Source organism: Charadrius vociferus, unplaced genomic scaffold (genome assembly GCF_000708025.1).
Source record: "Charadrius vociferus isolate BGI_N301 unplaced genomic scaffold, ASM70802v2 scaffold321, whole genome shotgun sequence".
Lineage (NCBI taxonomy): Eukaryota > Metazoa > Chordata > Aves > Charadriiformes > Charadriidae > Charadrius > Charadrius vociferus.
Window position 1 is genome coordinate 1,000,942 of NW_009646934.1, and position 13,454 is coordinate 1,014,395.

The window sequence follows — 13,454 nt, forward strand, 5'->3', positions numbered from 1 at the left end:
TTCGGCCAGGTACCTGCAGGGTAGCAAACCTCTAGTTGCAGCTTCCCGTTAAGCAGGCACTGGATAAGAGACAGGCAGCTCCTTCCTCTCCCGCAGCGCTCTGCGGAGGGCTGGCTGGACGCCCCCTTCCCTTGCCTTCACCCTGACCAACCGCCTAGAAAAAAGGCTGCTAGTAAAATCCCAGACAGTAAAATACAAAACGTAAAGGTGACTGCGACGTAAGGTGTCGATGGAGGCGAAGTGCTTTCTAGCAACCCAGGAGTGCACTAAAGGAGGCCATGTAATAAACGTCACGCCGCCAAAATTGCTCCCGGTGGAACGGCACTGGCCGCCTGCATACACCCCTGAAGAATTCATCTATCCCTGTGGCCTGTAAATTAGATATTTCCAACATTAGGCTAGTTAGAGACCACCATAAAATGTTTACCCTCTTCTTTCCCAGCTGCAGAAGCCTTTCCCATGCTTTCCCCATCATTTCAGTCCGACCTCTGTATCTCACCAACGAGCTCGGCAGGAGAAGCAGCAATACACAAGACCATGTAGCAGGCAACAAGCATCAGCTCGCTTGCAGTTTTTCCCTGTGGGTTTCTTTTGGGTTTTAGATTTTGTTTCTCTTGCTGGAAGTGGGGATGCAGTGGCAATCTGCGACTTGTGAGCAAACCCACTGCCTACAAATCTGGGCCTGAAGGAGTACGTGGCAAGAGAAAGAGGAAACAGGCTGCTCTCACCAGGCTACGTACTCCATCGAGTCTGTGGCTGTCTCTTTTTGCTCCAGCCTTCCTCATCGACTCGGGACCTTCCTTGGCAGAGTGGATTGACACCAGCTGGTAACAGAGCAATCATTTTGTCCCTATGGCATTAAAACCACCCTTGCAGTTCACTACGCTGTCTTTAGAGTTCTCTTCATTTCTATAGCACGCAAACCTTTGTGTCCAGACCACTGGCAGCACCACCTCCTAGTTGTGTCTATACAAATCTGCAAATACATAAAAGCTGAGATGCAATTGAGCTTTTTCTGGCCCTCTTTCTTCACAAAATCAACTGCTTTTATGGTGTGGGGGTTATGTGAAGGAGCAGGGTCCTTTCAACCTGCAACACAGCTGCCTACTGCACAGAAAGCATCTCTTCTAGCCACGGTCCAGGAGAGCGAATCTCACTGCACTGCAGAGCTCTGGCCTGCCAGAGCACACGTCAAATTTCATATTATCCATCTGCTCCAGTAAAGGCTGAGTTGAAATATTAATTAGGAGGTCTGATCCCTTCTCACCAGCAACAATCTGGATTTTATAGCTCAGCCAGAGGCCAGCGAAGCAGACAAAGCTCTGTGATACATCCTTTGCTGCTGGTTAACGGCTTTCAAGGAAACAACCAACTTGGGGGAAGGACACAGACTGTAAAACACGTGGACATCTGGTCTGGTTTGTCCACCCTTCATCTCCCCCATGCTCAACCCCCACCTCCTAAGTACATGTTCAGAACAGAGAGAGACGACTCCTCTAACATAAGAGGCTATAATATGGCAATAAAGATTAATGAGTAAAACTTGCCATTTTATGTATAATCCGTGGGGATTTACAATCATTAATCTTTATTAGTGTGCAATAACTGTTTAGACATTAAGGACAGATTCTCAGCTGGACAAAACTGGCCTTATTCCAGCCAAGCCAATGGAGCAATGCCAGTTTACACCCTCCGTGACCCTAGTGCTAAATGAGACCCATCCCCATCTGTAGGAATGGTATCACTAGCAGTATTTCCCCAACAGCAGGGGCAAACCAGTGAAGGCAACTATTTGTCTTTCTCTGTATCCGAAAAAGAGAGCTGCATGTGTCCAGGAAGCTCAACAATAGACATGTCAATAAACATGAGGAAATTCAATGAAAAAGCAACAGCAACAAAAGGAACCCCAAGGAGCAGGGAAGTGGATGATTTTTGAGGCAAGACTATAAGATCTGGTTTGGCAGGAGTGTAATTAAGAGGGATGTAGCAATCTTTGGCATGTGAAAGAGTGAAAGCACCAAGACAGGCTCCCAGAGTTCCTCTAAGAGGAACAAGATGGAAGAGAGAAAAAAAAAAAAAAAGAGCATCTTGGCTGGCTTTTCTGAGAGAGGAGTTTGGGTTTTGTTTTTAATAAAAAAGAGGTCTATTAAACAAGGGAGCTGGTGGGAACCTTGTCTGAACTACATCAGACCAGCCACTAAAGCAATGCTGCATTGGCCGAGCAGGATTTCCTCTTCCAAAATGACTAGGGAAGATGGGAAATGTGCAGGTACGTACTTAGCTTGCAGCCAACATGGAGAAATCCCAGCTAAGGCTGTACGTGCCAGTGTCTCTGATGTAGAGCACTGGGCACTGCCCTGCTGCACGGGCGAAGGGCCCGGCAGCCTCTTCCCACCAAGATGAGGTGCAGCTTCCACTCACCCAAGAGGCACACAGCCACCTCCCTCTGCAACCGCTCAAAATCTGGGAGCTCAACTGCAGATCTTTTTTTAGAGTTTTTTTTCGGAGTATTGACCCACCAACTGCCTCCTCCATCACGCAAAGGAGGCCAGCTGCCTCCACAAACGGTGTTCCCACCTCTTTAACACGTCAGAAATGCCTCCTTCCTCACCAGTAAACCTGACAAAAGTCAGGAAAAAATGTAGAAATACAGTACATGGATTTCTGTGTAAAGTATTGTATATCTGGAAAAACTTCAGAAAAGATGGGCAGCTTCACCCACTGCAGCAGCATGAACCTGGCGTTTAAAAACAGTAGCCAGCAAAAGCCCCTCAACTCCTCTTTCAGGTTTAAGGGACCAGTGGGCTGTTGGGGACCCAGAAAATAGCTTTCCTGCCAGTGACACTTCAAGAGCTCTACAATGGCAAGGCCTCCAGCATCCAGGATGTTGCAGGAACACCAAGAGCTGTATGGTGGAGGAAAAAAAAGAGGATGAACGTCATGCCCCGGTGGTCCCCCACTGCCTACCACAGGGATGAGCTGCGCATCTCTCACGCAGCCCAATAAGCACTGCCCGTGGCAGAGCGGAGAGGCCGTCCCTGCCTTGCACATGGCTAACTGTGCCGGAATTCATCCACGCAGCTGGTCCGGGTCACAGCTCAGTGCTGAGCTCGGAGCAGCTTTTCTCTCCCCTCTGCTCCCTGGTGTGGTCTTGGTGTGATTTAAGGTCTATGGCACAAGACCTGCTACTTTTGCAGTTTAAAGATCCCAGTTCAGAACAATGATGTAACGTGCTGCCCAGAGTCCTGTGCGCTCTGAAAACAAAAGAGCTTTCTGAAGAAGAGCTTTAAGCCTCAACACCTTGGCTGTGCAGGGGGCAGGGCTGTTGGGAAAGGCTTAGTGTCCCAGAAACCATGCCTGTCCTAGGCAACCCTAGGCTCACGTCAGAGCCAAGCAAAGTTCTGAGCACTGACCAAAGGCTTTTCATCTTCGCAGAGGTTACAATCACATGAAAGAGAAGAGAGTCTGATTTTCATCTTGTAGCCCAACATGTTTTCAGAGCTTTTAAGCACACAGGAGTCCCTGGCTCTCCTCCCTGCGCCGAGGCCACCGGCTCAGGCTTCTCTCTAAGAAAATCCTGGGGCAGGCCAAGCTTTCTGTCCACATGTGCCACGAGGGATGCAGAGACAGACAGACAGACAGCCTCTGCATGTCTCTCCTGCCATAACTACCTTCCGCAGTGGTGATCACTCGGATCACTGTTTTCATTCACACTTGGTCATCCGGATTCACACTTACTCTGGGCTGACGCAAATGACTTTTAAAGGAACAAATCATGGAGAATCAGGAGGGAAGTGAAGTGATTTGTTGCATGCCCTATTGTAATGTCATTAAAACAAAAGGATTAGACGGCCCAAGCACTCCAAGAGCAAACAGCATAAAAGAAAGCACTCAGCATGTAGTGTTGAGGCATGCAGGAATCATTTTAGAGGGTTACTAGCTGCAGACAACACTGACATTAATTTTCTATTGGAAAACGCTGGTGACATTAATATCTGCTATTAATACTGAACTTTGACAGTATCTCATAAATTCAACCTGTCAATTACAATGGCACTGAAATAAAGGTGCTCTGAGGTCAAGGAGATGTGGTGTCCAAATGAGACTTATATTCCAGGAGAAAAGCGGCAAAAACAATCTTTAACAAAAGCATCAGATCCATATGTAGGAAAACCAAAGGGTGGTTTTAAATGTCATGTTTTTCAAAGCGAGAATTGATGCTGGAACCAACTCTATAAACTGGCTGGCTGGACTTTTAGCTGCAGCTGAGGACAATCAATCAAAACAGCTCTGCGACTCTGAGAAAGTGAGAGAGAGAAAACACACACATACACCATGGAATATGAGAGGGCAGATTATGAGCCATGCGAGGCCTCTTAAAATTACACGGCAAAGTAAAACATCCTTGTGTTTCATCCGCAACAAAATGTAACCTGAAAGGTTCCCCCCGACACGAAGCGGAATATGGAGCTTATCGTTACCGAGGGCCGGGCAGACTTGTGAAACGCGGGCTGAGGAAGAGGAACTTCTTCCCCAAAATCTGCAAAACCCATGAGCTCTTTGCAGCAAGGAAAGCCCCGCACCCCAACTCCTGTGAGTCCTCCTTGTGCCACCCTGTTCTGCAGCTGAGGGGCACAAGGATCAACAAATCCCCATGAGCAATGCTTCCCTATCTCCTTCGATCCTGGCCCCAGGGCAAAGCTACACAATTTTGGGGTTCACAGCCACCTCTGCTGGCCCTGCCAGCCACGGCTGTGACGGTGGCAGCCCAGGCACTGGCGGTTTCTACGTGCACCTCTTCAAAGTGGTTGGCATGTCCCTAGCACAAGAGGTACCACCGTTGGGGAACCCCTGTTCTAAATGCTGCTCTCCCCAGCAGCCCTCCCACGGGATCGCTGCCCAAACAGATGCTCAGGCTAGTCCAAAAGCCCAATCCGCACCAACAAAGACTGGAGTCGCTAAACTGGGAGGAAAAGGGCTGGATCCCAGGCTGAATTACATCCTGCACAACTTAAATACTGCAGAGCAAGGCATGCTTCTAGTTGGGATTTGACTCTGAGAGTCTGCGCTGAAGCGAAGGATGGAGAAAAGAAGCATGTGGAGGGGCGCGAGGCACGTGTGTACGCTCCGGCGCAGCCACACACGCAGGCATTGTCCTTCACAGGGCGGGGGGAAGGAGCCACGGGCAAAGGCAAAGGACCTTATAGCCAAGTGAGGCAGCTATGCAGGTTTGGCTCAGTCAAACAAGCATCAATCTGGAGCCAGAGGCCTTGCTCCAGACTCACAGCAACACCTTGCAGTGCACAGTCTCCCCTTTCTCTAGAGAGTAACCACGTTACCTAAAAGCAGCGTGATCTGCCGTCTTCCCCTCCCACCCTGACAGTCCCCGCGCTCCTGCCCTCGGCTAGCAGCTTTTCTGCGAGGACACGGCCAACAGCAACGAGCTCCTGGTACGGGTGGGCTGTGGTTTCCCTGCGCGGTTTCCCAGGCTACGGCTCTTGTGGGGGACACCTGCAGCCCATGCCGGAGCCCAGTGCTCCTGGCTGCCTTCTGCATCCTGACCAGAGCTGGACACAGCCCAAACCACATGCCGGCACCGGCTCCAGGGGAGCCAGCACTCCCAAAGTCTGTGGGCAAGCACAGAGGGATTGCTGCCGATGCAGTGCCGAGAGCCCTGGAAACTCACGCTGAGATATCCCATTTTTCACAGATGTCGTGCTACGCAGACTGTTATCCTTTCCCGTCTGCAGAAGGAGAGAGGAACTCCCTTTTAGACCCAAAGCAGCTCATCCCCAGCCCAAGGGAGCCCCAGATGCTGCAATGCTGCCGGGCTCGCAGGCAGGTGGGGACTGACCACTGCAGTCTCCTCCTGATCTTTGTGCAACTTATCTGACAATCTATTTCCCTCTGGGGCTTTCGTCCCAGACACTATCCCAGCAATGTAGTCCCACTCCAGACCTCATTACCCGCCCGATACAGCAGAGTAAGTCAGTGGGACATAGGGCAGGGGCTTTCCCCAGGCGGGATGCTGGCAGTGCACCGCAGGCGGCAGGCTGGCCCGGACACGCCGGCCGGACCCAAAGCGCGGTGTCTGGAGAAGAGGCGACCTTGCGGGGTGCTGGGGCCTCCCTCCCTTACAGTGATGCTGCCTCGCACGCTGCAAAAGCAGCTCGAGTAGCTGAGCTGAGATCCTTGTTTATAAATTGTTTTTACGATGCACATTAAATATTTTCCACAACACAGACACTTCTTCTCTTCTTTCTCTTTTCCTTTGACACCTTTTCCCCAGCAAAGCCCTATGACTATCGCTTGCTGTGGCCTCATTTAGCATCATCATCGTCACCACGCATTCATCCTCATCCTCATATAAAACAGAAATCTATTCCGTCAAGCACTTAACATAAATATTAAAATAATGGAAGGGACAAAATATAAATCTACATACAACTTCATGACTACCATAGCACCTATTACCATGACAAAGCAAATTCTGGTTCAGGGGGAAGGGAATGGGGATGAGGATAAAGTTAGGAAGAGGGACTTCAACTGTCATTAAATATGTAAATCACTCGTTTAAAATTTTTTTTGTTTTGTTTTTGTTTTAAGGTTACCAACCTTATTAAAATTCATTTCACTAACCAGCTTGTTCTATGTCACTATGGATACCAAAGAACCCTTTTAAAAACTTTGGCGAGGCGGGGGCTTCTCAGAATATAAACAAAACAAAACAAAACACGGCGACTTTCTGTTGGTGCTTTCATGACAAGTCCTGCCACGCGCCCCTCCCCTGCACCCACCAGTCCACAGAAGGGCAATTCATTTACAAGTCCAGTTCTCAGTCTCCCAGGATGAGTTTGACGAAAGAGGCGACGTCTGTCTCTTTGGATTCGTGCAGGGTGAAGAAAGGATGTTGCTGGGAAAGAAAAGAAAGAACAAATAGAGAAGTTTATTATTCACAACACTGAGGACCAAACCAAAAACCTTTTCAGACAATCTTCCAGACAGTGAAAATTATTTTGTCGCTGGCATCATACTATCGGGTTTTCCATGTTTTGCAGCTGAGGCGAGTGGAGGAGCCCGAGGGGCCACTTCACGCAGGCTGCAGATTCGTGCTGCCCTCTTGGATTCCCTCTAAACTCTGCCCTGGCTGGGAGGGCTGAGCTGGGCTGCACTCAAAGCAAGGGAAAGTATTAAAAACCACTGCTTCCATCTCTAGCACGTCGTGCCCTTCAGCACACGCTGGCTCGCAGCTCTGTAGTGCCCCAGGAGGAGACATGCTCCTCCTGAGACGGTGGTTACCCACCCCACCGCACGCCAGCTCCAACGGGAGCAAGGAAAACCTTGCAGGAAGGCTGACTGCGGTGCATTTTCCCTCGGCTTCCTGCTTTATCTGTGTATTTACCCTCTGGTGACTTTTGAGTCTCATTTCTTCCCTGCAATTGCTCATACTCACAGCAGGAGATGGCTACTTTACCCCTAACCACCGCAAAGAGGAAAGCCACCCTGGCTGGAAAGCCATCCGCAGCTGTATGTTTAAATACTTAATCGTGACCAACATGGGAAGACATCCTGCCAGAAAATCTTGCCTACATTTCAGCACAAACGGAAAAATATGTGTAAGGAGACAAAAACACAACCAAATGCCCCCTGACAGCAACAACGAAGCCCCTCTCTGTTAGTACCAGCGACTCAGTTTGCTACCAGGGGCTGCAACACATCTGCTGAGGTCGACCAACTTCCACCTGAAATCACCAAACACTGTTGGACACCCACTGTCCTGGCAATTAATTGTATTTATTTGGATGGAGGGTGTCAGACAGAACCAAAAGGCAGCTGTGGCCCAGATGGGCTCACAGGTGACCTCTACCTTGCGCAAAACGCTGCTGTGCTTCCCATACACAGGCTGGGGGAGCTTGGTTTGATTTCTGACCCTCTCATTTCAAGACAGATTTTTTAAAGACAGTTTGGGGTTTCCCGGGTTTTACAAAGCTGCTCCTTACCTCAATCCCTGAGCGTTCTCTATTTCAATGATCTTTTATGGCAGTGGCCAAGTGGAGGGAGAAGAAGAGCAAAGAAAAGAAACTTTCCAAGGTGGGCTTGAGCGGAAAGTTATCCAGCGAATAAAAGAGGCAGCTCTGAGCAGCCGGGAAGCGACCCAAAGACACACCAGCAAGGAAGAGGAAGCACAATTATGTGGGAAACAGAGCTGAAATGGGTTGAAGCAAGGATCCAGACATAATTTAAGGTCTCCCTGGGTCAGACAGTCACGGGAATCAAAGTGTCCTGAGTAACTCTTGGAGAGACGTCCCAAACAGCCTGCTGTGTTATTATCCCAGTGTGATGCCACTGCTTTCACATCCCAGCTAAGTCACACCCAAAGCAGAGCTACCGCAACCTGGAAGCACCCACAAGCGTGACACAGGGGGCAGCGGTGGCCTCCAGCCCCGTCTGTCACTGAACCCAACCCCTTTGCAACAACTGAGTCTGGTTATAGCACAAAACACCCTGTGCCAGGTGGGACGTGCTCCACGCAATGTGCAGACCACCGGTCCTGCAGTAGTTTCATGCTCCACTTCACCTGGGGAAGTGGGTTTTAAAATGAAATTAAGCATCCGTATCAGTTTTCCTGATGCTCAAGATAGCACAGAGTCATATTTTCCATGAGAAACCTCAATTCCACAGGAAAGCAAGGGAGCAGTCTTGGTCTGAATGACAAGTCCAATCCAGTACCGCAACTTAATGCCATAAAAGAGAGAGGAGGGAGAAAAAAACCCCAACAAAACAGCAACCCTCAACCACAGGACCTCACAACATTCATGTCAGCCATAAAATACCACAGCATTGAGATACTCTGGAGAGGTGATCCAAGAACCTAATTCAATAGAAATGCACTCGCTTGCCAATGGGTATTAAGGCTGCAACAGACGGAGCTGCTCCGGTGAACCTTTTTGATAAAAGGCCATTTGGCAAACTTCAGAAAATTGCTTAAAATATATATGTATTTATTCAATAATATAAAAAGAAAAAAAAAAGAAAAGAAAAAAAGCCATAAACCTCGGGCCTCCCTTTGTTTGAAACCAGTATTTGGGCAAACTGTGTGTAAATCAGATCTATATATAGTTTAATTTCATTACAGGGCCCAGCAAGAAATGCCACAGGAATTATTCATTGCTTACAACTCACGTTCAAAAGGTACATGGATTTCCAGCATGTCTTGCAGCTGAAGAGCACCTTAAACCCTGGCACCTTCACACCACAGAGGTCCTAACACTTCCGAGCAGACAGCGTGAGGGAGCAATGAGGCTGACCCCCTGGGTGACATAACGCACATCCTACAAGTCATGGGGCCAGAGACACCAATGCCCGAGGAAATTCCACAGCATTTTCCACCTTTAACCCAGAAGATCTTGCCAGTGGCTCCGGACAGGGGTGGGCAAGTAGGGACAGGTAAGCATTTGGGTCAGGATCTTCAGAAATAATGAAGTTAGGCACCTTCCTGCCTTTAGCAAGCCATGCATCAGGTGAGAGTAGAAAAGGGACTAGACGCTTTTGGGAGTGAAACACTGACTTCCTAAGCTCTCCTGCTTTTTGCCGGCTATTAGGAGCACCATGATCAATACCAAAAAGTCGGGAGAGAGAGAGAGGCCATGAAGCTGTGGTGCCCTAGCAAAAAATTCTCACCCCAGACCCTGTTCTTGCCAGTTCTAGCCCAGAGCTCTGCCTGAGCATACACCAGTGGCTGCACTGCTGGGAGTTCATCAGCAGTTAAGTGAGTCTGACCTCAAAGCCCTGCACTGCCTTGCGTTTCCCCTGCCGTAAACCTTTATCAGCATTTTCTTCCTTAGTTATTCCTCTGTCCTAGACGTGCTCACAGCAAACAGTCTCTAAGTAGCAGATGAAATTCAATAACCGGAATTATTAGTCACAGACTCGTCTCTGTCCCTAACATCCAGGAATTACTCTGTCCAAAAAGTCTCCTGTCCAAGGCACCGTGACAGTAAAGCCTAGCAGGCCGCTCAGCTCCTGCAGCCCATGTGGAGCATTGGTGGTGGATGCATTTCACTTAGGCGTTTGAAGCCATCACACAAACCCAAGAAGATTTTATCCTCGCTAACTGACTCTTCACAGCCTCATTCCTGTCCCTTAGCAAATTTGTTAACTGCTTTTACGTATTTTTCTCCCTTGATCTGACTGGAATAGCACCTGAATGACATTTCAAAGAGCACCTCTGATTTACAGCTACCCTCCCAAGACCCTGAAGTGCCATGATTCTTACATCTGTTATGAAAATAGAGACGCTGAGCATCCCAAATCACCAGACACTATTGGAAACCTTGTCCTCAGCATCTCATTGTAATGCATCTCAGCTCTGAACCAATACACTGCTTAATGCAGGCACACTCACCATAAGCTCTGGGTATGTTGGCCGTTCTTTGGAATTCTTCTTCAAGCTTTAATGAAAAAAGAAGAAAAATTTTAAAAGTTACATTCTGTATGCAATTTAAGCAAGGCCATAAAATTACACCGTGACAAAAGCAAGGTTTCAAGTCCCTGTAGAGTAAGTTCAACAACTCATCCGTACGTTAACCTGAGGTCTTGAGGACACCTACAGCCAACGCAGCCTGCAGGTGGGCCCTGTGTGGTACACACTGCTGGGTACACACAAGTGCAGTGAGCCCAATCAAGGTCAAACGAGAGATCTGGAGACACCATATACGCCAGTCAACACAGAGTCAACACACTGCCTGTTGCTGGGGGCCAGGTACAATTGGTTTTTCGGGTACTATCCAGCAGGCCAGTGACTAAGGGAATGGATACAGCCTCCAACCTCTGATTGGGAGCGGTAGCCAAGTGGTTCTGAAGCACGTGTACAACTATTTGTTTATCACCATGCTGTTATCAGCGGGGACGGTTACATGGGACATCCTTTTTTTCTCTTCTCCTACAACAGATGGCTCTGGAGGGTTGTAGCTGGAAGTTATTTTGGTTTCCCTCCAGCAAAAAATAGTTTTTAAAAGACAGGACGTAATCTCTACTCACTTCCTGACAGTGTATTTAGGGGAAAGACACTTGGAGCAACTTGAAAAGATCTTCACACACGTACACGTTGGTGGCGGGGAAAAGGTGTCACACTGAGCAAAACAAAAGTGAGAACCTCGGTGATGATAAGTCGCTCCTCTGCTGGGATTTGCCGGAGCCCAGAGGAAGCAGAGGACACACACTGAATAGATATTTCCTGCTTGCTGTGTGTAGCGGGCTCATGTTTAGTGTCATGTTGTGAATGAACAGAGGAACCTAATAACGATACGTGCCAATATTGCCGAACTGAAGGTACGGGATGTGTCACATCCTCTGAGCTCAAAAGCAGCCCAAGCTGAGATGCTAAGGTGAATTTGAAGGTTAGGTGTGTCCAGAAGCAGGACATATAATCCTCCTAATTTAGACTCTCTACAAACAAAAACCTTGTTCCCAGGTTACTAATACCCGGAAATCTGGTGACAAGTTACTGAAATCAATGTAAATCTTCAGGAATGAAGAGCCATAGCTGGATCCGATCCTGACTCAGACATCCCAGGAACTTCCCTGCACTGGCTACAGGTAGATCAGCCTTTCGCTGCTCCAGGCAGTGGATGGTGTGGTTCACTCTGTGACCTCTTGAAAATCTGAGATAGGCCTAAGGCATGCCGCTCTCAATACACACAGTTGATGTGACCTGGTTCGGTGTCAGAAGAAATTCTCAAGACTCCAATAACACAAACTAGTGTAATCCGCAGCCAAAGCTCGCTCTTCCAAGTCCATGCCACTCCACCGGTGTTGAGGGCTCTTCAATGATCCTGGAGGATTGGATTTGCAAAGAGAGGAACTGCCACATGCTCCTGAAAGCATGAGTTTTAAAGACATGAGTGCTGCTCAGCAGGGTCATTCTTCTCACTGCAACCATCATGAACGGCTGTGGATATCTTACTCCTAAATCAGCCCACAGCTACAGCTGCAAGACACTATGCTTGCAAAAGCTAAATATTCAGTGGGGAGCAACAGCCTGCCTGGCACAAACAGGCAACTTTGCAATAACAAGTAGTGAGCCAGCAGCACGGGAGAAAGGCAGCTGTCCCAAAATCTCAGCGTGGGCCTTGCAGAAATGGTGGGCATTCTGCAAGAGGGTTTTTCCAAGCCAGATCCCACCTCTGATAGACACAGAGCAGTGTGGGCATGGGCAGGTATTCCCCCAGCACGGGTGGGTGGAGAGGCGTGCAGCTGAATCACAGAGACATCGAAAACATGTTTGAACAAGACGCCGAAGAATCTGAGTGTTGGTACTTAAAGTCCTCGGGCAGGAGTGGCTGATAATCCCCTTCCTGGGTCACAACAGAGCCGGCCGGGCTCCAGGCCCTGACACTGGCAGCTCGGGAACAGTCTCACATTTCTGTATTTGTCGATCTGCCGTCCTTTCTTGGCTACCACGCAAACCCACCATCCACCTGCCAAGTTGGCAAGCAGCGGATGGCACTGCAGCGCCTGGAAAATAAAAACGCCTCCCAGGCGGTTTCCAGGGAAGCTGGAGGGAGAAGCAGTCAGGAGCCGCGGGGCCGCCGCCAGCTCTCTTTGAACCATACGCCGAGGGCAGCTGTGAGTCTCCTCGGGCGCGGGGAGAGCCTGTGCTTTTATGCAGCTCTCGCAACCTCCAGACAGCGCACATCTGCTCCAACCCTTTTCCTACACCACAGCCAAACTCTCCCGCTGCTTCCAGCTCCGAGTCCCACAGAAAGCAGCATAGCAGCCGGAGGGCCCCGGTAGCGGGATGGATGCCGACGGGGGCCATGGTGGGGTGAACAGCCCCTGTCCTCAGAGCCGTGTCCCCCCGGGAGCGGGAGGCAGGAGGACGCAGCCATGAGGGGACGTGAGGCGCCTGGCGGACCTGCCTGCCCACACCTGCCTGTGCTGCCGGCCCGGCCACAGACACCCTGTGCTGTTGATGTGGCGGCAATCGGATTGAGAAAGCCTCCTCAATCCCTTCCTCCCACATGTCCCCCCAAGCCTGTTCCTTGCCACCTCAGGCGGGGAAGAGCCCCACAGCCACCATCACTGGGGCTCGGACAAAGGGTGAGCCTCGCCTGCACAGCGCCAGGCCCCGGCCCGGCCCCCACAGCTCAGTGAGGGCATGAAGGCTCGTCCCTTCCCCTGTCTTGTTCAAAAATGTGTGTTGTACCCTAGAGAGATGCCTGTGGGGACGGGGACGGAGAAGGCCACTGGTGCCTGCCCTCCTCAGCCTCCCCACAGCATGGCGGAGGGGAGCCGGGCCGGGGTGAGGGGGACCACGGCGAGCAGGGCCGAGGGGGTGTTTTACCATTGCGAGGTAAAATCGACGACCTCTGCCGAGAACTTCTCTGCCGGCAGCTGCGGCGACGGTTCCTCCACCACCTGCTTGAGCTGCTGGAAGGGCGTCCCCCAGGAGT

At 50.0% G+C, this 13,454-nt stretch overlaps 1 protein-coding gene across 1 annotated transcript in view; it reads right to left on the bottom strand.

Moving 5' to 3' along the window:
- Positions 1-6,362: 6,362 nt before the first annotated feature.
- Positions 6,363-13,454, bottom strand: part of MAP2K6 (mitogen-activated protein kinase kinase 6) — a 22,201-nt gene continuing 15,109 nt past the window's right edge. The window contains exons 11-13 of the mRNA XM_009894794.1: positions 13,346-13,454; positions 10,406-10,451; positions 6,363-6,913 (exon numbers count right to left, since the gene is read on the bottom strand). The exon at positions 13,346-13,454 is cut by the window's right edge and continues 5 nt beyond it. Of these exons, the coding sequence (XP_009893096.1) occupies positions 6,836-6,913; positions 10,406-10,451; positions 13,346-13,454 (233 nt within the window). The 3' untranslated portion in view covers positions 6,363-6,835. The remainder of the gene's footprint in view (positions 6,914-10,405; positions 10,452-13,345) is intronic.